Source organism: Phaethon lepturus, unplaced genomic scaffold (assembly GCF_000687285.1).
Source record: "Phaethon lepturus isolate BGI_N335 unplaced genomic scaffold, ASM68728v1 scaffold266, whole genome shotgun sequence".
Taxonomy (NCBI): domain Eukaryota; kingdom Metazoa; phylum Chordata; class Aves; order Phaethontiformes; family Phaethontidae; genus Phaethon; species Phaethon lepturus.
This window is the reverse complement of record NW_010548049.1, coordinates 16,178-40,028: the sequence shown is the minus strand read 5'-3', so window position 1 is coordinate 40,028 and position 23,851 is coordinate 16,178. Positions and strand designations below refer to the sequence as shown.

The 23,851-nt window shown below is 37.9% G+C and overlaps 1 protein-coding gene across 1 annotated transcript in view; it reads right to left on the bottom strand.

Annotated features, from left to right (window-relative positions):
- OTOGL (otogelin-like) overlaps window positions 1-23,851 on the bottom strand; it is a 97,874-nt gene that overhangs the window by 67,521 nt on the left and 6,502 nt on the right. The window contains exons 6-20 of the mRNA XM_010289812.1: window positions 23,202-23,356; window positions 19,852-19,973; window positions 17,700-17,905; window positions 14,794-14,921; window positions 14,066-14,172; window positions 11,662-11,768; window positions 10,840-10,965; window positions 10,015-10,123; window positions 9,714-9,760; window positions 8,117-8,262; window positions 6,239-6,362; window positions 4,356-4,533; window positions 3,030-3,154; window positions 1,022-1,231; window positions 89-254 (exon numbers count right to left, since the gene is read on the bottom strand). Of these exons, the coding sequence (XP_010288114.1) occupies window positions 89-254; window positions 1,022-1,231; window positions 3,030-3,154; window positions 4,356-4,533; window positions 6,239-6,362; window positions 8,117-8,262; window positions 9,714-9,760; window positions 10,015-10,123; window positions 10,840-10,965; window positions 11,662-11,768; window positions 14,066-14,172; window positions 14,794-14,921; window positions 17,700-17,905; window positions 19,852-19,973; window positions 23,202-23,356 (2,056 nt within the window). The remainder of the gene's footprint in view (window positions 1-88; window positions 255-1,021; window positions 1,232-3,029; window positions 3,155-4,355; window positions 4,534-6,238; window positions 6,363-8,116; window positions 8,263-9,713; window positions 9,761-10,014; window positions 10,124-10,839; window positions 10,966-11,661; window positions 11,769-14,065; window positions 14,173-14,793; window positions 14,922-17,699; window positions 17,906-19,851; window positions 19,974-23,201; window positions 23,357-23,851) is intronic.

The window sequence follows — 23,851 nt, the reverse complement described above, 5'->3', positions numbered from 1 at the left end:
TTGAGGGAAACAGCAGAAAAACTACTTTAAATCTTGCTGAAAAGAGGAAAATGTGCCTACGTGTATATTCTATTTTCTTATGACTTACATTGATACACAAAAGTTGACCGACTCTTCAAAATATTTCCCATCAGGACAATTACATCCTTCTGCACAGTCATCACCACAGATACTTGCCATAGAAAGTGAAGCACAGGAGTGTTTACAAAAAGAAGAGCACTGATGATAAAGCATACCACTGTGACATATCACAGCTGGAGGAGAGAGAGGGAGAGAGAAGGGAGAACAAACATACTCTTAAAATGTGAAAAATAGAAAACAAAGCCATATATCATGGGAGTGCAAAACTGCAAAGCAAAATGGTCTCTTGCTGCACTAGTGTGAGTTAAAATGCATGAGAAAAATATGCTATTTTACTGATTTATTAAGTTTGAAATGCTTAGATTCAGGTGGATTCCTTGGCTGGAGTCTATTTTGTCTATTTTGTAAGCATTAGGTATCTATTCTTTCTATATGTTAAGTGGGTGTGGTGGGTGTGTCTGTCTAGTAACTCAGGCTTCCAAGAAAGGAAGAATGGTCCAGTTAAGCTTGAGGCATTACTCTGTGATTTAGAAATGCCTTGTTTTAAATCATTGCTATATCCTACTTGGCAAATCACTGCCCATCGTGCCTTGACCACCCTGGGGAGCCCCTGCCACCCCAGCTTGCCTTCCCTTAGGGAACAACCCTGCTCCTAACACTCGCTGGCTACTTTAGCCTAGTAGGGTCTTCCATATGACTTAGGGGTTCAAAGTCAGAAGTTTAAATTCTCTCTGTAGCCAACAGAAAGGGACAGGCACCCACACAGTGTCCCCAACTCAGATGCCTAACATAAAGGCTATTAGTATTCTCCCCTTATTAGTCCATGGTACAATTCTAGTTTCCAGCAAAAAAGATCAATCTCTGTAGTTTGTGGCGCAAATGATACTTGTAGAATTTTACACATTTATAGAAGATACTCCATTCTGCAAACATTACTCACCACAGTAAGAAATATGAGATCTGAAGTCAACGACAACCCCATGTTTGCCACAGACGTAAGCATAGTGTGCCAAAGCATTACATAAACAGCTGCTTCCACATTTGCACGTGTCAAAGCGGCATAGCTGGTAGTATAATCCTGGACTGATGTAGGCATGGCAGGGAGCAAAAACATCTTGATTGATGATATCACAGTGAGATGCATACCCCGCTAAGAGAAGGTGACATTGTTTTAGACAGATCCATTTGAATATAACAGTTAGTCAACTGAATAACACAGAATATGAAAACCAAACATATCCTGTTGTGCAAAAAAAACTTGTATACAGTTGTCTTTCTGCAAGGTTCTATAGTTTAAAACTGATATTGTAAGCAAGTCCCTCAACAATAAACTCCACTTAAGATAAAAATAACTATATGAAAACAGTATAGTAGCATAGGAAACTTAAATGGTAAAATAATATATTTCAAAAGAGTTAGAAGAGTCGTCCAAAGCCTGGAATATGTTTTTTCCTACTTGATGTCTCATTTAGCTTTGAAATCAGCAATGGCCATAAACTTCTTGGATTCAGAAAGCATTACAAACTGAAGCTTGAGGGCATGCAAGTCCCAAGCTGGCCATATACCTTCTAGTGCCAGGAGAGCCAACAGATCCTCCTCCTACCACTGAAGCATACTACCACCACAAGTGGTGGAATATCTCAGGAACACCATAGTGTGGATCATATTTAAGCCGATTTTGCTGCTAAAAGAGTGTCCGTACCCTTCATCCTCACTGTTCATTCCCACATACACACACTGACACAAAGATTTCTGGAGTCTCTCAGTAAACTAGATTCAAGGATTGAACTTGAGTTGGCTGAAAAGTAACCTGACAAAATAAATAATCATTTCTTTTTCATTTTCATCAGATTAAAATCATCACAGACCTGGAAAAATGCTTGTGCTGGCTCAGCACAGGTGGTAGCATGGGGCAGGACCACTTACTCAGGGACTGCTTTTTCCAGTGATGATTACAGGATCACAGGAAAATTCAGGCTGGAAGAGACCTCAGAAGGCCATGTAGTCCACCCTCCTGCTCTAAGCACCTTATATTTATGTCAAACTCCACCTTCACTGAGGAAGCACAGAACTGAAGGTGAGGCATGAAGTATCTTGGAGAGAACTAACTTGGCTGAGATGTACTGCTTTGGAAGACGGCCAACGCTGAAGGCATAAAAAGTCTCAGAATGCCCCAGATTCTTGCAGGTTTATGGTTATTCTAGGATTGCTCCCACAGGCTCTAAATATGGCCAAATCCCACATCCTTAGTGAGGTCTTATGTCTGAAACGTTAAAAACGTTAGACTACATTCTGTCAGAATTGGCAACTACTGTCTGCCTATTGTCTTCATTAATTGAAAAGAAACACAACATGGAAAGGATGAGACAGTGAAAGTTCAATGTCAGACATTGGCTTATCAACCAGCCAAAACTAAATCTTTACTCAGGAATTTGAACAAATCCACAGATCTCAGATTGTTTGCATGAATTTGTGTCAGAGAGCACAGATGGAGGATAAGGAAATTTTTAATGCAACAAGCATGGAGAAGCCAGAGACAGGACTTTTGATCTGAACACTGTCTCAGCAAGACACTGTCTCCTGTACTTTCTTTGTAAAACTACAAATGTTCATCACATCATTCCTCTTGACTGGCATAATTTACAGGACTACAGATGATGTTCTGCCTAACATTCTGCATGTATACCAGACAGAAGAGTTTAGGACTCATGGCCAGTACACCCAGCATTAGATGATCAACTAGCTTGTATTTATGAAGGACTGACTTACTGCATTTTACATGCTAAGTATATGGAAAAAATGTCTTTGCCAACAAAGAAGAAGGAAAGAAAGAGAGCACATCTAGAACTGAAGTTGAAATACATGTATGTGCAACTCATTCACAGTGAAAACAAAAACCATCCCATAATAAGATACAGCTAATTCCAGACTCCCATGTGAAAACATACCGTTTTGCTGATTAACATTGCAGGGATCAACTACAGGAATATTGATAGGCACAGAACAAGCTGAGGAAACCTTCCATGCATTGGCATGAAGTTGTGGGGTCCCTTCTATCATCCCTGCTGGAGAACTGAAAAGGAAAAGATCAATACTGCAAGTGTCCTGCTGACTTTATGGGCTACATGGGTGAGGACACAAGTATATCAAAAAGCCTTAGAATGCATAGTCACATTAAACATTCAAGGCATCAAAAGAATTTCCATCTGTGAGGTATAAAATAAGAGAGGTCATGTGAAGTTTTTTCTTCAGTATTTTACTCATGCAAAAATAGTCTTACACTCAAAGTCTGCTCTTATTTATGCTTAATTCAAGTACTCTGAAAATACTTGGAGAAGGCATTGATGAGAGGAGAATTTGACCTCTATTCGAGCATATACATTCAGTAAAATGTCAAAAATTTGACCTGTTAGCTAATTTCAGTGTTCTAGAGGGAGGCTGTTTGCATTTTGATGCTGTTTTCCACCAAGTATTTCAAAAGCATTTATTATTATTGCAAGAAAATGTTTGTGGTATTATAGCTTGAGGAACTCTAGAGGAAATGAAGTAAAAGAATACAGGAAGTGTGCCCTTCTAATTAAACTATTCCTATGGTTCCGAATTACTTTTTTTTCCAATTAAAACTTGATGTGGTGAAAAAAAATCTAGTAGAAAGTGTTAATCAGATGAGGATGATACTAGTATTATAATCTACTCTTTTTTTCAGGGTTTATGTATTTGCTCTGATGTTAAGGGAGCAACAGGGAGGAAAAAAGTGCATTCAAGTAATATCATCGTCCAATAACTTCTATAAATAATATGGTAGTTTTCTAGAATTGCTTAACTAAACATCTTAGAATGACTTAGCTAAATTTATGAGTTTCATATTTTAAAAAGTGACTAACATTTTAATTAAGAGATTTTATACTGGTTAGTTTAATAAAGTATGAGCATGTTAATAAAATAATCAGATGATTACATTCAACAAGACTTTTCACCTCTGATGTTAAGGGAGCAACAGGGAGGAAAAAAGTGCATTCAAGTAATATCATCGTCCAATAACTTCTATAAATAATATGGTAGTTTTCTAGAATTGCTTAACTAAACATCTTAGAATGACTTAGCTATATTTATGAGTTTCATATTTTAAAAAGTGACTAACATTTTAATTAAGAGATTTTATACTGGTTAGTTTAATAAGTATGAGCATGTTAATAAAATAATCAGGTGATTACATTCAACAAAACTTTTCACTTGTTATTAAATACAATCTAAATGTACTTTACAGAACTTACAGAAAATCATCTCTTAAATTCCCATTGTACGTTCCACATAGTCCTAATGTTCTTCTCTTCCAGCCAATATCAACTTGAACATAGATCCTCTCTCCATCTTTAGCAAACAGTATCTTCAAACCAAAACTAGTTTTCAGTTGAACAAAGAAAGAAGATATATTCTGAATTTCAATAGCCCCTGCACATAGCAAAAGAAAAAGAAAAACAAAATCACTGAAATCCAACTTCCAGGGTGTATTGGTTTACCTCTTAAACAAAATGGATTTTGAAAACTCAGAAATAAAATGAGAAACTATGCGCAACCTCACCTGAAGCCAAATGACCTCACTCATTCTCCATCTGAACTTATAGAAAACTCAGAAATAAAATGAGAAACTATGCGTAACCTCACCTGAAGCCAAATGACCTCACCCATTCTCCATCTGAACTTATGAGACTACATATCTTTTTCATTGGCAACACAAATCAGGAATCACAGCTACTGTCGGCAGTAAAAAATCTCTCACCCTTCTGTACCTGTGAGTTATCCAGAAACCACTCTCATGGTTTTTTTTAGAAGAAAGCAATACAACAGCATGCATCTGGCAATAAGAAGACAAGACAAGAAACCACTTGTTTCTTAGTCTCCAGGGATGTTATAAGATTAATTAACAGATGTATGTAAAGTATATTGCAATCTTCAGATAGAAGGTTCTCTCTTACTACAATTGATACGACATCAGTATAGCTCCTTCCTTATATTGTATGTGAACTAAGGCCCTATCAAATTCCCAGCTTTCCTTCTCAGCAAATCCATTATGCGAGGAAATTGAAACTTCACAGTCACAGCATTCATTTGCTACACATCGTTGGGCTACTTGCAGCTGGAGGCTTAAAGTAGATGTACCTTCACAAGCAACCTCTACGCATACACACACACACACGCTTAGGCATGAACTGTGAAGAGGCAGATAAAATGCTTATGTGAGCTTAAAGACATTCTAAGGTGATAAGACTTACTAGAATACACCCAATTATCGGGAGTGTGACACCAAAATATTTGTCATAGATTATATTTGTCACAGACTATGGAAAGAGAGAAGAAAGTGAATAGGGACTGATTCAAAAGACATAAAATGAAATTATCAATGAAATTATGAAGCAAAACTGTCAACATAACTGAAAGTATAACTGAGCTATGAAACTCATTGCCATAGGAAGCTGTGAACTGTGGCTGGACAAATTCAATGAAGACATAGCTGCAACAAGCTGCATAGAACTTAAACTCTGTTTTGCCAGAGGCTGGGAAAGGAAAGGGGAACTCCCACTTTACTGTTTCAGAAGGAGAGTAAAAATCCAGTAAGAATTTACTACTGATCACTGTAAGATACAAACTTTAGCACTATAATTTTATAATATCCTTCTAAGACTGATTTAGTTTACTATCCTTTCCAAAAAGGTGAAGTAACCTGCCTGAAATCACAACATAAGTCAGCACTGAAAGCAACATAGATCCCACAGAGCACATGGATTCTATTCCATGCCATTTATTCCAAAAAGCTTTAATCAAGCTAGACCTTAACATGAGCATCAAGATGATTTCCAGCCTCTCTTCACCTCCCTTCTTTTTCTTACCTCCTCCCCCCTAAACACAAACAAAATGAGTGGAATTTCTACGTACTCTGCAAGATAAGAAATGCAAAGAAATGGAGGGCATTATTTCACAGGCTGAAAAAGTACATTTCTGTAACCATTACTAAGGTTATAAGAAGTAGGTGATTGTACATTTCATAAATTATGTTTGAAGAAATTCATTTTTAGAGACAGATATTATAAAAAAGCTTTGGAGCATATAAAAGAAGGAATGTGAACTCTGGTAAAATTCTACTCCATGCATTTCTTACCGTTAAGGTTAAAAACTTGGTTAGGATCAGTTTGGACTTGACCATATCTTGTGAGAGTTACTTGTTTGCTCACATCATCTTCAAGAACTAGTGTTATAGACTCAATGCAGGCATGGTCAAAGTTCTAAGTAGAAACAAGTTTCACCATCAAAAACAGGCAAAGACATTAATATTACCATGGAAAGCAAAATCAAACAAACAGGGGAAAAAACAGTTGTATAGAAAAGAAATACCAGAACTGTCATCAGGTAAATCAGTTGTGAACTATCAATCAAAGCATTAAACAGAGCCCCCAAAACTGTATATAGAACATAATATAACATTGCATATGCATATAAGAGCAAGGAGAATGCATTTTAGCTGTTATAGCAGTCTAGTAGCAAGTAGACAGAGGTCCCCAAGTACTAATACTGGCTTCAAAAGGCCATACTTGCGTGGCCACCCTGGGTGCTCCTCATTGCTGGGTTAACCAGTGTTTGAGCAAGAGTCTGACCCTGTATTATATCAAGGTGGTGCAACCAGAGCCCAAATGCAGCAATGTGGGAGAAAGAAAATATTGCATACATGAAGGTGCTTCTTGCCTTGAAATGTAGTCATGATCTCTGACTGCACACCAAAAGGATATAATTTCTCCAGAATTATACTACAATAATTTATAAATATCTGACTATCAAAAAATGGTGGCTTTTAAACTAACTCACACCCATCATTTTAAAGCACTCTCCAGGCATAATTTATGAACCTATGTACAGGACAAAAGGTGACACATAACCAGCTTAAACCAAGCATGTTAATGCTCCCCCGGGCCCCTATGTTTTTGTCATGGTTTAGCCTCAGCTGGCAACTAAGCATCATGCAGCTGCTCACTCACTCCGCCCTCTCCCAGTGGGACAGGGGAGAGAATCAGGAAAAAAACTCGTGGGTTGAGATAAAACCAGTTTAATAGGACAGCAAGAGAGAGGAAACAACAATGATAACAATAATAATAATACCGACAAAGGAATGTACAAGAACAAGTGATGCCAAATCAACTCTATCCTGGCTGAACCCAGGACAGTTTTCACCCAGAAACTTTCTAAGGTGCCTAGAGTTGTGGTAAAGGTCATTTCCAGCAGCATCTTTATCTCTCAGTGGCTACCTGACCAACCATTTCATGCTTGAGGCCACCTGAAACCCAGAAACAGGAGTCTCAACACCTATGCAGGAGGTGCTTACAAAAAAGCAGAGGCACCAGCTTATAGTCTACCTTTTGAAGGGACGTGAGAGACAGTCCCATAGCAGGGCAGCTTCAGTGCATCACAGAGCCCCTTCTGAGACCCTGGGTGACTAATAACATCATTAAATCCAGTCTCACAGATAAGTACTTTTTATAATCTCATCTATTTGTAAAGCCTGTTGCTGGATACCTGCCAAAATAATTTCAAACAAGTATATGTGGTGGCTAGTCTCTTCAATAGTTTTCTAAAAGGCATTGTTCCAACAAATTAAATATGCTATAATATATCAAATAAAAATATAAAGCTACAAAAAAAAAATCTCTTGTCTAACTAGCAGTGTATTAAACCTGTTCAGTGCTGCCAGGAAGAGCTTTTCTAAAGCCTAAGACATCTGTCTGTACCATAACCAAATATTATATACTTTTTTAATGTGCAAAAATTAATAACTCTTTAGACCTTATCCCTCTAAAGATGCAATTGATTTTAGAAAGGGCAATACAACATGTAGCAATACAACTGCTTACAAAAAAAGCTGTAAAATGGTTTCAATTTATACTTTCTATTAAACATAACCTGGCAGTTTACAGTAGAAACTATAAAAGATTGCCTGAAATATGGGTGGACACGTTTGTTGTGACTGTTCAACAGAACTGTAACTTACCCGTCCACAAGGTGCTTTCTGTAACGTGATTGTGAATTTGTTTTTCCCGGTGCCTTTTACCAAAATGTACTGGCAAATACCAAGAAAAGTAAAATGACGTCCATCAAATGTCGTGAAATGAGAGCTACCTGTGATGGAGCACTCAGCTTGGGAGAAAAAGAATAAACAACAATGTTCATTCGCATAAGAATGTATCACTATTCTGTAAATGATGGGAGAGAGATAAATTAGAAAATAAATTATCCTTATTTCTAAGAACATAATCCAGGCTAACTTTAATCTATCTAGTTATTAGAGCAGTTGGAAATAAAATATGTTCCATACACCTGTTTCCATCAGTTATCATTTCATATTGTACACACTGATGTGCAGCATCTTTTGGTTCTTACTAGACGAGATGCCTTTGAGTCACGAGTTCTCTAAAATACAAAGGAGTTTTCTCTTTATTACAACTCTGAAGTTTCCTAGAATCTTCTTCCTCATCATCTTTTGGCATGACTGAGTGTGAAAGAGGACACGCTTCTTTCTCCTTCCTTCTAGGTACCACGGCACTGCTTGTTACCGCAGGTATGAAGAGGCTGTGGGTGTCTGTCCTCAGAGCACATCTATATTCTTTTTTCAGTTCAGATCAGGAGTGCACTGTTGAAGCAAGTCACCAGCACATGCCCACTTACTGCACTTTCATTCACACCATGGGGCAGTGTCAGAGCACATGAACTAGATTCATTTTGGCTGCAACTACTGCGGGAGGTGCTCTGTGGGAGCACACCTAACCTGCTCCCACTACTAGCAGGCATTCAGTCCCTAGGACCAGACTACAGTAGTCATAATTAACCCCTCACATGCTCACACAACACACACAAGACATATGGAGTGGTTCTCAGTGTCAACTGTTTTACACTACAGATTCACCCTGTCAAGCCTTGCTTAGTAACGGTTAAGCCTTGTTTATTACCTCATTCAGAGGGAGCTCCTTAATTTGTAAAAAATTCTCTCTTTCACAAGTTTCATAGTATAATATGTATAGTAGTATAATATAGTATAATAGTATAATATCTTGTCTAAGATACAGAACTGTTTAAGGGAGTTTCACTACCTGACTACTGAATGGTCCTCTGTGTAACTCATTAGAGAGACATGTAATCTTTAAAGATAAGGATTATTATCCAAACATGAACTGCTGTTACAAGGGAGAAAACACAGCACACTGAGCATCAGAGTGATGTTTTTCTTATTATTTGCATTACAATTGCACCTAGAAGTGAGGAGATCCTTACACCTGGCCTAGGTACTGCACAGGCGGTAGAAATAAGCCACTTGCCCCAAAGAACATAGAGCGTAAACAGGAGATAGAAAACAAGAGGTGGATTTAGCACACTGAGTTGGGGGAGCAAATGGGAAAAGGTAAGACAAGTATGGTCAGGCAGTTAACAGCTTCACCCCAGCTGGCCCACTGCTACTCTCAACATCCATCTGCTTAATCTTTCTTCTTAAATTATCATCCCAAGCCCTTGGATCACATTTGGTTCTCTTGTCTTCTGAAAAATGCATCCCTTATGTTCACTGACGAGAGAAAAGAATAATGAAATACAGATACCTGGGCAATCATGATCAGTGCAGTTCCAAATGCCACCAATACAAATACTAAAAAGAAAAATCACAAAACACAGCAATTCAGTGTTATGATCTTTAGCAAAAAGACCAGCTTTGAACTAATTAATATGTCTTGAATTCACCCTTTCCACAGAATAACCTGCATATTTTAGTGATAGACAGGACCCAGACTGTAAAACATAGATACTAACTATTCTCTAAAATGTAAGTGTGACTATGATGTTAAACTAACTACAGGCAGCAGTCACAGAGAGAGGAAACACAGATGTGAGACTTTCACATACCAGTTGCTACATTCTTGTTCAATTTTTGAGCCCACAGGGAAGGCAGTTCCATGATAAATACAAGGACAATTCGACACAGAGATACAAGTTCCATTTTCCATAATGAGACCTATTGGGAGGGAAGTTAATAAATGAGATAAAAAACAAATTAACAAACTCTGGATCACTGCTCTTCCCCCATCTGACTCAAACATTCACATCTGCCAGAAGGTGATCTCACCAGTCTTAATGGAGGACCAGTAAAAAGAGTCACCCAGTAAGTGCAGAATACTCAAAGTGATGAGCAGTGAAGCTCTGGCAAAATAGTTGTCACTCCGAATAGTTGCTTTATGAAAAATGCCTTCCTTAAGCATGTAAAACTGTACAGACTCAAAAATGAAAAGATTCTGACATCACATAATCTTTAGTCCTTCTAGAACAGGACTGTTCATAGTCCAATCCCTAAGTTTTATTGAGTACAGGTCTCAGGAAGTTTGTTTTCTTGTACAGAGCATAAGACACATTCAGTTTAAACAAAGCCTCAATAGATTTTGGAATAATTCAAATAAAGTGGATTAAATTTATGCAATATTTTATTGTAGCAAGCATTAGTGATGGCTCCAGATTTTGACTGATATTTCATTCTGAGCCAACTTGTATTCTAGAGAAATGTTTAGAATACAATAAAAGGAAGTATCACAATGAGAATAACAACAGCTAGAGCAGAATTTACAATATTCATATTTTCAGGCTTTAACTTTAAGCACAATCTATTTAGACAACATTATTATGATGTTGGATATTAGCTTTACACATATATTTTTACATAAAATTGACAGTACTTACCATCTGGACAGTAACAGCCATCTAGGCAGTGTAGGTTGCTGCCAAGGCAATCTTTTTCAAATGTACAGGTTGGTGGACAACAACTGATACAGTCACGGTGTACAAAGCTGTCTTCACATTTCTCAGCTAGAAAAAATACATGGTACGTTGAATATTCATGCAATTTCTCTTTCCATACTGTAGAACCCCTCTCTTTCAAATAAATGGTTGTGCAGAACTTCTGTTATAGGTAATTATTCAGACCAGGTACAATGGATTATTTGGAGATGTTTTAACTGATGAACTGTGGTGAATCTTTCATCAGTATTTAAATCTTTACCAAATTCTTACATCGCCCCTACAAAAGAAGTTATAGTTTCTGTGGCAGGGGAACATGTGCTCATATCTCAGTCAGTTCAAAGTCTTGTGCATGAGACTGAACTGCAATTGATGGGTGGTGGTGATTGATAACTAGGAGCTGGATTAACTCTTATTCTGTTAAAGGGCCAGTAGAGGCTGAAATATCATCTGGGAAGAGGGGCAACATCAGATCTCCACAGAAGTTTGTTCTTTGTCCTAGAATATGATCAGCACACATGATGTTTCAAGCAATCTGTGGAAACATGAATTTTGTATCAATCTAGATCAGATCACAATAGAATTAAAATATTATTCTAGCAAGTTATTGACTTCATTGTTCACCACTAATAGTGAAGCTGGCTGATCTACTTCAGTGTCAGGTTTGAGTCCTACAGTGATGAATGTTGTCAAGATGGAACTATTTGAAATGCATACATGGGATATCTCAAAGATCACATAGTATGCTTTATTAAAGAGTCTTACTACAGGCAGGAAAGTCATCCCTCCAGTCCCGCACCGGGGACCCAGCATGAGAGCATGCTCTAGCGTACTCTGTCACTGCCCTGCAGTATGTTTCATCATCATTCACTCTGAAATGATAAAAAAAGAGAGTAATCAAGGAACTGAAATCCCATCTACACTACACAGGATATCTCAGACATAGCTGACACCACTCAGTCATAAAGGCACACAGTGAAAATACTATGAAAAGGAACGAGCTATACTGAATATACTGTTGTGTTTTTATAATTTGATCTCACAAAAAGTTATTTCATTTCAACATTACCACAATGAACGAAACCACTAATTTTTTATGAAAAAGATAAATGCTGCTTATGGTGAAATAGAAACGTGACCTTGTCTTGAAGACAATGGACAACTCAACAGTCTCAAAGTCCATGTCTCAGGCCCTCTCCCTCTTGTATGACATGGAAACTGATCTACACTGATAAAAGACATTCTGGTCCAAGTAACAAGTTCAAGCTTCCAATTGCCTGTCAGTCCTTGAACTTAGGCAAGAAGAACCCTGTTGGTGGACTCCTGACCTTGTGCTGAAGTGCTTGCTGCCAGAAGCATTATCTACTGAATACTGTAGACAGGCTCAGGGCTTTACAGCATGACCTTGGGCAAAGACATTATCTCTGCCTTAGCCTATACAGAAGCAGCTGCACAGTGCATTTTTGCCAGGATCAAGTAAAGAGACATTCATCAGTGTGTTTAGGTAAGCTCAAATTTTATTCAGATGTAAGTCACATAAGGCGAGATACCACCAACCTTTTGTCACCAAGAAAGTCCAGCAATTCCCATCAGTCACTGTGGAGGACTTGATGCCAAAATGAACTAGCCATAACATGACATTTCTATTATAAACATGACTGTGACAGATCAGCAGAGTCTGTCTTTCAGCATACAAGATCGTACTTCCAAAATTAATGGTCTTAAGAATGTATTGTATTGTATTTGTATCCTGCTGTCAACACATCTGTTATCAAATCAAACACCACTATACTCTCTGTTACAGGGATCAGAGTCTCTCCATCTCTCCTTATCTAATCCAATTAAATGGGTCTTAATAGAAAGAATACTTGGCATATACTGTGGCCCCACAAAAAAGCTTCATAAACTGATACTAAATCACAAGAAAAGAGATCTCTTTTATAAAAAAATTAAGCCTAAATTAATGAGGTTCTGAGACACAGAAACTTCCCTCAAGTTTTTTACCATTCACACAATTCACATCAATACAGATATGCATCTTGACAAAAATCAAATCTGCCTTAACACCATGACACTGATTCAATATCACATCTGAAAATTTGCTTTTCATTATTTCTTCTTTTGCTAAGAAAAAGTCACAATAAACTCCTGAGTTACAAAGACACCATACAGAGGCAACTCATCTCTTGTCTGAGAGAAATCAATGTACAGATCATAAACTTCAGTAAGCACACTTTGGACATTTGCCTACAAACACAAATTCTTCCATCTTGACTTTATGATAAAGCAGAAAAATAAAAATTCATCAAAAATGAACTAACAAGTTCTAATGAATTATACTGAGTGATTCTTACTTTTAGACTCATGATCCTTTCTGTATGTTTTTATTAAATTTAATTTTCATAATTTAAATTTAATTTTTAGTAAGTTTATGATACTCTGAGAAGGCCATAATAGTATCTTTTAAAAATACTGCTATTTATGACAGTTACTTCGTAATTTAAAAACACTACTAAAAAGGAATGATCATCTATTCAGTTGCACTCCGGAGCACCAGTTTAACTTGAATGACAAGAACTAAACAGGAGTCTGGAGACCTAAGTGAAAAATATCAGGTTGCATATAATGCCAGCAGCTGAGGGGGTGTAACTCCCAGCAAAGACAACTAGAGTTGAATTTCTTTTGACAACTCTGAATATACATAAACATAACGATTTTGAAAAATTCTACTAATTTGAACCATAGTGGTTGCTCATAAAAACAGTCCAACTGTGTCAGACAAATGGTCTAGCTCCTCCAGTAGCATTGATATTTCCCCCTAATATCATCTCCATGTATTTTTGATTCAGGACCTCCAGATACAGTTTTCATGGTTTTTGTGCTTAGCATATCCTCTTTTGTCATTAGTGATTCTTCATGGATTTCTCTTCCATGTATTTGTCTAGTATTTCCTTGAATCCATGTAAACCTTTAGCAATCAAAATACCCCTTGGCAGGCTGGTTCTGTGCCCTTTGTTTCCACACTGTCACCCACCCACATGCACATCTCTTTTGCTTTGCACTTGGTTCCTCCTAACTTCCCTCAGTGCTGCTCAGGTCTGGTCTCAAACGAAAGAGTGAGCATTCTCTTTATGCACCAAAAATAAATACACAAGAACTCCAGCCTTACCTGCAAAGATCATTCATACAGCTAGAAATATAGGAATATGGATCTATGCTTTCATGACAGCTGAGAAAAGGAAACTGCAGGAATATTTGGCACTTGAAGAATATGTCCTGCACATTAAGGAGAATCAGTAAACAACAGTTAGCAAATACTTTCTGAACAAGCACAATTCTTTTAGCTTTGTTTCCTTAATCTAGGGTCCTTTATATCCCCCATTAAAATTTGAGAATCTCACAGTCTCAATTTTTTATTATGTTTCCTGTATTATTCTTCCTAAAATTTATCCTCTCTGCCTCGGCTGGCTTGATTGCATGCTGCTCCTAAACCAGCTGGGATGAAGTAGTGTGAAATGACAAAAAAAGCATTTTGTGTCAATGCAGAAGCTGAGCATGTCACTTCTGCAGTATTTCACAATTTTGAAAATGATGAGGTGTAAGATGCCAGGACTGGAAACAGAACCCAAGATTAATGCAGCAATGAAGAGCTCTGCCAGCAGACCTGTGCCACTTGGCACATCCTATCTGAGCCTTTGTACTTTTAAGCTAAACATCTGAAGATCTTCAGACATTTCCTAGCAACAGTCCTGATCTGAATCTCCCCTTTCTCAAAACATCACTGCATTTATGGCTCTTTATGGTCTATATTGCTAGATTCTTATACCATCACTAGGCAGTGAAAATTAAGAGAATAAATATAAATAAAAATAAATAAATAAAACATTATTAATTTACCTCAGTGGATTCTGCATCAGCTGAGCAAGGACTGGAAAAATCTGAGGCAGTAGGTACACAAGCTACGTCATCTGAGGTTTGCACAGCCCAGCTATTTGCAAATTCAGCAATGTCTTCTGTATGTTCACCTACTGCATGAAAACGTTGGAAGAGCATCCAGGAAAAAAACTTGTCAACACAAATACAAAAGACAACTTGGAAATTTCTGGTAGTTTTTCAGTGTGTTCATTACCTCAGTTATAGATATGTTCAGAGTACAGGTAGTGTAGAAAAACTTCATTTTTCTGTTATAATTTCAGGTAGTATTTTATATTGCATTTAAATGAAAATGTTAAAAATATATATGATAAGGTGTTGGTTGGGGGTTTTTTAAGTGCAGTCACTGACAGTTTTATAACAAATATACAAATAAGGACAAGTGAAATGTATTGAATACTTAAGAAAAAATAAATTTCTTTAGAACAATTTAAGGCTTTCAACATGTTTCACAAAAGTCACTTAGCACTATTATCTCCCTCCTTTTCCCTTGCTGCAGAAAAGCCCTACAACAAACACACTAGCACATGCCCAGCTCTCCTCACAGCATGAGCATGGGAGACTTAATGAACAAGATGCATGACTGGAAGTCATGGTAACAGGCTGAAGAAGATACATGAATATACAAGAAGGTTGGCAGTAAAGAAACAGACCCAAAAATTCCACATTTTTGCAGCAAGAACTAAATATCACATTTTCTCTGTGTTATTAAGTATGTTAAAAAGGGTATATTGCCTCCATCTTGAAGAACCTTACAGTAATTGGTATCTATGCTATGGTTTTCTATATCTATGCATGGTTAGGAGATAGAGTATTGAAATGAAATCAGCTACAGTTTTTTTCACAGAGATGTACTGTCCAAAACTTAATCTAACTTCTTCTAGCACAAGACGTACAAAGTTTGACACTCTGCAATGTGGAAAGCCTCAAAACACACTAATCAGAAATTTGTACTTGTATCTCCACAAATAAACAAAGATAAGATCCTAACCACCAGTCTATTTCACTTAAAATCCAGGGAGCCTTAAAACATTTCTCCCTCTCTGACAGAATAGTTCTTTACACAGAAAACCCTTCCCAAACATAAAAAGCTAGGTTTTGATCTAGAGGTAAGCCTGTTGACATAACTCTGCTTCGGCAAAAACATTAAAAATATTTCATTTACATTTTGACATGGCTTGAAAAAAATTTCTAAGTCCTTAAAAAATGCCACAAAATAAATCACTATCCTTGAAACAGTTGTATACACAGATACAGCCTTGTATATTAAAGCAATACAAAGATGCCATTAAAGATGAAGATAAGGAAACAGAAAAGGAGTTTGTTTTTAAACTGTGCTTTGAAATGGAGTATTACATGCCTCTCAGCAACTTATTTATTTGTGGCATTGCAAATAGAGAGCATTCAGACTCTGGAAGACTCAGGATAGATGTAAGAGCTTCCTTTACATTACCGGGGGAAGTAGTTTAGCTGGGGGACATAAATCATCACCCCAGAGGATTTATAAGATTTGGAAACAGAAAAATGTTGCGGCTTAGAAGTAATTTGAATTAGCAGTCTATTCTTGTGAAGATATCAGAACATCATGCTTTGTATTTGCACAGAGTCAAGGCACCGTGTTATACAACTGCTTCAAGGTTAAAATGATTCATAGCACTCTCGCTTGTACGCTACAATAATACTATCATTTCTGATAAAGAAAAATACTAGAGAAATGCTGATGGCGAAGAAATGTAGCTCTGGAAATGAAGAAAGCTAAGAGCTGGAAGTCTTTTATAAGAAAGAATCCATTTAAAGATACTGAAATTACTATTTTTTAGAGATCATCTGAATTCATTGTCTCCTCCAAATTCCATTGTTCTCCATTATTACAGATCACCAGTGTTAACTAGTTATTAAACATACTATACTCTGGTGTGCAGAAGTTAATGCATGAAACAGGGAACTTACTGCTCTGATAGCAGAAGATGTATAAGAAATTTCTATTGGGCAAATTTTTAAAGACTATACAAAGATAGGGACACTGCATCTTCCTTCACTTAAAGTCAAAAAGCTCTACTATCAACCATAAAAAATGAGGAGAAACACAGGAAGGGAAAAAAGTTACATTGAGATAACTTTTGTGACTTAAGAATATGCAGGGCCATGGGACTAGATTCTCTCAAGAATTAAGGGTAACAGTGAAACAGTCCTATCTTTGTTTTTATCAGAGACTGAGAAAAATATTCCTCATATTCTCAAGCTTGGTTGTTGGTGTTTTTTTAATATTAGTTGCAAGTAGGACAAAAGTTCCTACAGAGTATTCCCTACATAGACTACAGAATATTCTACCAGCTTAGCAAGTAATCTCTGCCTCAGATGCAGCATTGGGCAACTCCTTATCCTACAAGGTAGTTGGAAGCCCATAATACAGCATGCCAACAAAGAGATACAAGGAATTCCCTGGTAACAACTTTGAAATGTACATATTTCAACTACCATTTTTATGATGCTCATCTAAACAAATTGCCCAAGACAGTGCTTTTTCCAAATATTAATATTTTGGCTCTTCTCTTTTTCTCCCTCCATCTTTAAACATAGAGAAAACCACAAACATTTATTTATTTATTTATTATTTGAAGGCACTTTCTTCAGCTAGGATAAACATACCCCAAGTGGTTTGCTGAACAAGAAAAGGCTTAAACTTACACATAAATACTTGCTGGAACTAGGATCTTAGCATATGTAATGATGAAGAAGAGTAGAGCAGATATTCTATTTTCTACTGGAATAACTGAAAAAGGACTCTGCCTTTTCACAGTCTTATATTTAAAGTGAACATGGAAGCTGTTCACATAAGGTAAGGGTGTCTTTCTAAGATATTTACTTACTATTTTGCAGTATCAGGTCATCATATTTATTGCCATTAAAATTTCCACAGAGGCCACAAGGTTTTCCCTTATGATCTTCTGTCAGCTTAATATAAATACCAGAGTTTCCATCCCACGCAAGAGAAAAACCAAAAGTAGTTTTCACCAGAATATAGTCAGCCAGTCTCTCAAAGAAAGCATTTCCAACTGTCTGAGGCAACATTAATCTGGAAAATAAACAGCTTGCTTCAAAGATCTCAGATGAGATGAGGTTAGTGCTAGAAAAACACCACACAAAACATCACTTCTAACTCACTAAGCCCTTTCTCCCAGGTTTATACAGTCACTTCCATCCAATTCTTCGTCATGTTTTTACTATCTTTTGTTCTGAGGTTGAACAAAACCACGAGCAGGGTCCTGCACCTGAGTCAGGGCAACCCCCAGTATCAGTACAGGCTAGGGGATGAAGGGATCAAGAGCAGCCCTGTTGAGGACTTGGAGGTACTGGTGTGCACTCACAGCCCAGAAGGCCAAACATATCTTGGGCTGCATCCAAAGCAGCGGCCAGCAGGTCGAGGGAGGTGATTCTGCCCCTCTACTCCACTCTGGTGATACCCTGCCTGCAGTCCTGCATCCAGCTCTGGAGCCCTCAGCACAGGAAACACATGGACCTGTTGGAGCAGGTCCAGAGGAGGGACACAAAAATGATCAGAGGGATGGAACACCTCTCCTATGAGGACAGGCTGAGAGAGTTGGGGTTGTTCATCCTGGAGAAGAGAAGGCTCCGGGGAGACATTATTGCAGCTTTCCAAGTACTTCAAGGGGGCTTATAAGAAAGATGGGGACAGACTTTTTGGCAGGGCCTGTAGCAATAGGGCAAGGGGTAATGGTTTTAAACTAAAAGAGGGCAGATTTAGACTAGAACTAAGGAAGACATTTCTTACAATGAGGGTGGTGAAACACTGGCACAGGTTGCCCAGAGCGGTGGTGGATGCCCCATCCCTGGAAACATTCAAGTTCAGGTTGGACGGGGCTCTGAGCAACCTGATCTATTGAAAATGTCCCTGCTCATTGCAGGGGGGTTGGACTAGATGACCTCCCTTCCAACCCAAACTATTCTATGATTCTGTGATTCTGCTTACTTCTCTAAATTGACCATATTTATTAATGCTTTTCTGCTGTATACACTTATCAGTTGTACCGATTATAAGACTGAAAGAATAATGAATCTTCATTTTCAAAGCCCAGCATGGGCACAATGAGAAATACGTGACTTCATGTGCATGCTGCATTGAGTAAGGAGCTATGTGACGCTATGACCACCAGCAGCCCTTCTGGGCACAGGTTCATCACTGGGTTAGACATCTGCAAATGGAGGAACTTAAAGTACAGAAAATACTATTGACCAAAATACTGTATATCTCCCTCCTTTGGCCAAAGACCACCGGACAATAATATTGCAGCACAGATCTAATCCTAATCTTCCAAAATTCCTTCTGTTGGGATGAACAGTATCACTGTAGTTATAAATCTCAGATGCTAATGTCTATAGCATTATATCAAAGGAGATGGCAAGACCATCTTAGCAATTCTTTGAAATTTTCTGTACTTTATCAACCAGTAAAACATACTTGTGATAGCCTTGCACTCATCATTTTACTTATTGGAAAAAAAAAAGGTAAATCTGGGGGTTTGATATACCTCAGACATGTTTTGTGGAGTTTTTGCCCCAAAGGGGCAAAGGGGACTTAAGAGTTTTGATTCAACCAATTCAGACTTGTCTAGAAAAAGGTAATGTCTTACATTAAGTATAGCTACCAAAAATAAATAGTGACTGCCTTGTTCAAAATGGTATCGGGGTACACCAAGGATCAGCTAGAACTGTCGAATGCAGATTTTGTCTATACCAAGTAAGGATGGGTAATTGTTAGGTTACAGCTGAGAACAAAAGGTTCATGTGGGGAGTGTATGCCATCCCCACTCAGGCATTACATCAGCACCATTACATCTGCTCAACTAGAGCTCTACAAGCCCCAGTACAGAACAGCAAGGGATCAATAAAGTTGTGTTTTGTTTTTTTTATATCTCTGGTTGGTATAAAAAGCATCAATTTCCCAAAGTCCACACTGTCTTTTTACAATAAGATGTTAAAACCCACCATTAGAACACTTACCTGATTCCATCTTTTCTTACTTCATGTCCTGAAATAATTATTTCTTCTTGATTTGAAAAAAATAAGCTGATGGACCTCTGACAAGCATATACCGAACTGTAACAGTGAGGACTGTTATGAACCTTAGAGGGGAAAAAATACACACACAATATAAATAAATGTTTGTTCACAGTAATGTCATGCAATTTTTCATAAACTCATATATGATATTTTACATTTATATACACCAATCACTGAAAGAGCTTTACAAATAAATACTTAGAGTATAAAAAAGTCACAACTACAAAGATATGCAACACTAGAAGTTCATGCTAGCTAATACTCTTGAGAAATACAGCAACTGTTTAATAGCACAAAGCATTACAAGAAGTGGTTTAAATACTGGATGAAATACACAGGTATTTTACACAGATGAACTTCAGAGGCATTGTCTTGAGCTAGCTTATAATTTCCAACATAGGAGCTTGTTACTTCCACTGAGGAGACACCTCTATTGCTCTGTTTCTAGAGGTCTGATCTCTAAGAGGGGATTACAAACAAATGCAAAACCTCAGTGTAATACCAGCATTCTCCATGCCAACTGCAGCTGGCACCAGCTGCACTACAACATGCCTTCCTGAACCACTCAGGATTTGTTGAGATTTTGGAGCACTCCCACAGATTACTGCAGGCATCTAACTTATGTGGGTCTGTTGAAACCCATTTTGCCTTGCTTTCCAGCCCTGCTAGTGGAGAAGGGCAGGCTTTTCTGAAGTCTACCTCTCCCCATTACCCATATATAGCATAGTAAGCCAGGGCATTGGTTTGAATCGTGTATCAGTGTCTCTCGTTTGAACACAGCAATGGAAATACAAGTTCCAGTCAACCAGAGAGAGATTTGCAAAACTGTGTGTCTCAGATATTGGCAATGTGTGAATTCCATGACTGCCCGCTGCTAGAGAGAGGTGTTAAACAGATCTCAGATGCATCCTTCCAGAAATGAAAACCATGCAACTCCTATCTCAGCATGTCTACATTTTTACAGCAGTGAAGTAGTTCTCACATAAAAAATGTATAATCAGACCTTGGAACAGGTATGATAAGCCAGCACTCTTCCTTTTTATAGTTTGGCAAAAAGGAGGCTACCCCTGAAGTCAGACTTCCTTTGTATTCCCAACCTTCGGCATGACAGAGCACGACTCCTGCAGAAAGGTTCTTGTCCCCAGAGACTACACAGCTTTCGTTGGCCAGGGTGTGCTCCCAGCACTTGAAAACTGTGGGTTCAGATTTACTCAGACTGATGATAGGGATATAGGTTTTCAACTTTCTGTGCATATGCTCTAACTAATTAACTACTACACAGTTTTGAATTACACTTATGTAGTCTGAGTTTTAAGCACATACCTACTCCAAGGGCTTGAGCAAAATTTCAACAGCGTTCATTAATCTCAGTGGGGCTAAACCACTAAAACATGTGGGATATTCTAGACTACAGTGCTTCAAAAGCCAGTGAGATGATTTTAGACATCACTGAGGAGACAAGGGAATGTGTTGTGAATCTTAGATACCTATCATTACCTAAATTAAAACATAGACAGATTTTAGATAGCTCAAATATGACTCCTATGACTGTGTGTGTCACCGTTCTCTGAGGAAGATGGGAGCTGCATTACCAGTTGACTTGACAGTGCTGTGAAGCTAAATAGATTAGTCATTAGGAAACATTTTGCCAACGTAGTAATGGAGGCTGTAAAAGTAACTAGAGCTATCATTTTTGTAGAAAAGATCTGTTGGTAAACACATACTGTGCTAACACATACTTGAATTAATCTTCCTAAACTGACATTTAATCCTGGAAGTAAAAACCAGTTACTGTTTCTTTGAGTGAAATAAACCAAACCAGGAAAAGCATTAGAGTTTTTACATGTATAAAGATAATCATAAATAAAGACATCATAAATGTTACTAGTATTGACAGGTGGTTTCTGTGTAAACCTGGCCCAAGACAGAAACACAATCAAGGAAAATCAAAATAATTCTTGTGTTTTATTCTCCTCTAGAGAGGTGGATTATTAAAGCCAGAAGGACCATAATGTGAGGATTTGGCAAGGTTTTTGGCTCTCTATTGCCCAGCCTGTAGTGACTGCAGTGCTTCAACCTCACTTATGACTTTTCTGAGTAAACATTTTCAGTTTTTAGCAAAACATGACATTTGTTCCAGCAATTGAATGGTAGTTTCTCTCTTTCCAGAGCAACTGGATTCCACTGAAATATTGATTTTAGATTTTAGTATAATCATGGGCTTTGCTACAGCTTTTTCTGAAAACTCTTAAAAGATCATAGCTGCACACAGAATCCAAAGAATTAAAATGAAATTGTGGAAGGTGGATGTAACAGCATCTGTCTATAACCTGACTGAATAGAAATGACAGTTTTAATGGCAGATTTATCTTCACTAGATGCTAGTATCTGGGGGGAGAGGAGGTCATCTGTTTAAAAATGAAAACTAGTCCTTGGAGCAGAAATCAGCATCTAGGTCTGTTCTTGCCCCTGCAAGCACTGTGACCACCAGGGCTCAGAATTAGGACCCCTCTTTTCCTGTCTCCTCTGCCCAATCAGCACCAAATCCCAACCATTGCGTAAAAAGTGACATAATGAGCTTGTATCCTCTCCCCACACTAACCAACAGTCTGATAAATAGGGCATCGTCCTTCAAAGAGGGTATGGGTTTGAACTCTCTCTGACCCAAATTCATTAACCATAGATACTCAGCAATTTGAGGAAATTACTAAAAACAGTGCCTTCCACACATAGGTCAAGATTAAGACTTTTGAGCTGTTAATCTTCTCTGCATGACATAGAGGTAATCCAAAATTAGAATGCAAATCCCCAGAGGGGACAGTTTTTTCCGTGGGCCAGGGAGGCAGCTCCCCATAGCGTGCCAATGGCTGTGAATCGGGGCTCAGTACGCTCGGTTGCCCAGTTATCAAGCAGGTGATAGCTGTTTGCACTTTACTTGGCAGCTCAATTTTTTTACAGTCTGACAGCTGAAGTTTACTGAAATTTCCAAGGTCTGCCTTAAGACCCACTTTTGCTCCCAGAAAGGAGAGATCAGAGATCCTTTTTAGGACGGGGGAATAAGAAATACTATTTTTAATATCCTGACTCTGTTGATTATCATTTCATCAGTGTTTTGAGTTACTGCACATAGGCTTAGACGTTTTCCAGCAGCATAATTTTATATTTAAGTAGGCTATGCAAGAGTTTGATCCATTTATTGTCTCTCTCCTTATTATATTTATGTTGAAAAATAAGCCCTGTAATACAGGAACACCCAGTGTGTTATTTCTAGTATATACTCACATACTTACCCAAACAGTGTACTGGGGTTCTGGAGTACTGCAGTCTTTTGCAAAAATATAGGAGCAATTTCCTGGGAAGTAGTAGTAGATGCCATCAAATGTTTCAAAATTATATTGTCCCCATGATTTGCAAATCCCATCTCGGTCCTTACCAGTGTTAGGTACTGGAGAGAACACACTGAGTTTACAAGAAGCACGGTAATAAAAAATTGAGAGGTGTCACAGGCATCTACAAATGCAAGAGCTCAGAAAGGAAATAAGAGCTTATAAGGGAAATACATAGCAAGGACAAAAGATAACCTAATTTCTTCAACTTTTTTTAAAGTCAGTACATTTTTAAAAAATCTTTAGGCTGCAGTTTTAGTCACGTGCGATCATCATAAGTTTTCAATTTGCTTAAGTGGAGACATTTTAATTCTACATAGAGGCAAGGGATTTAGAACTACTGGAGGTCCTGGAAGACAATTCTTGTTGATCCCTACAAAGAGCAGTTCCCAGAAACCATTGAAATAATTGGCAATTTTATTTGCAATAAGTCACTGTTTGTCAGAAAAACGCAGTGACTTTTTGGTTGTTCAGCTAACCATAAAAAAGCTGGCTAACTACTGATGCACTAGACAGCGATCTATCTGTTGTGGTATCTATGTATCATTACAGTC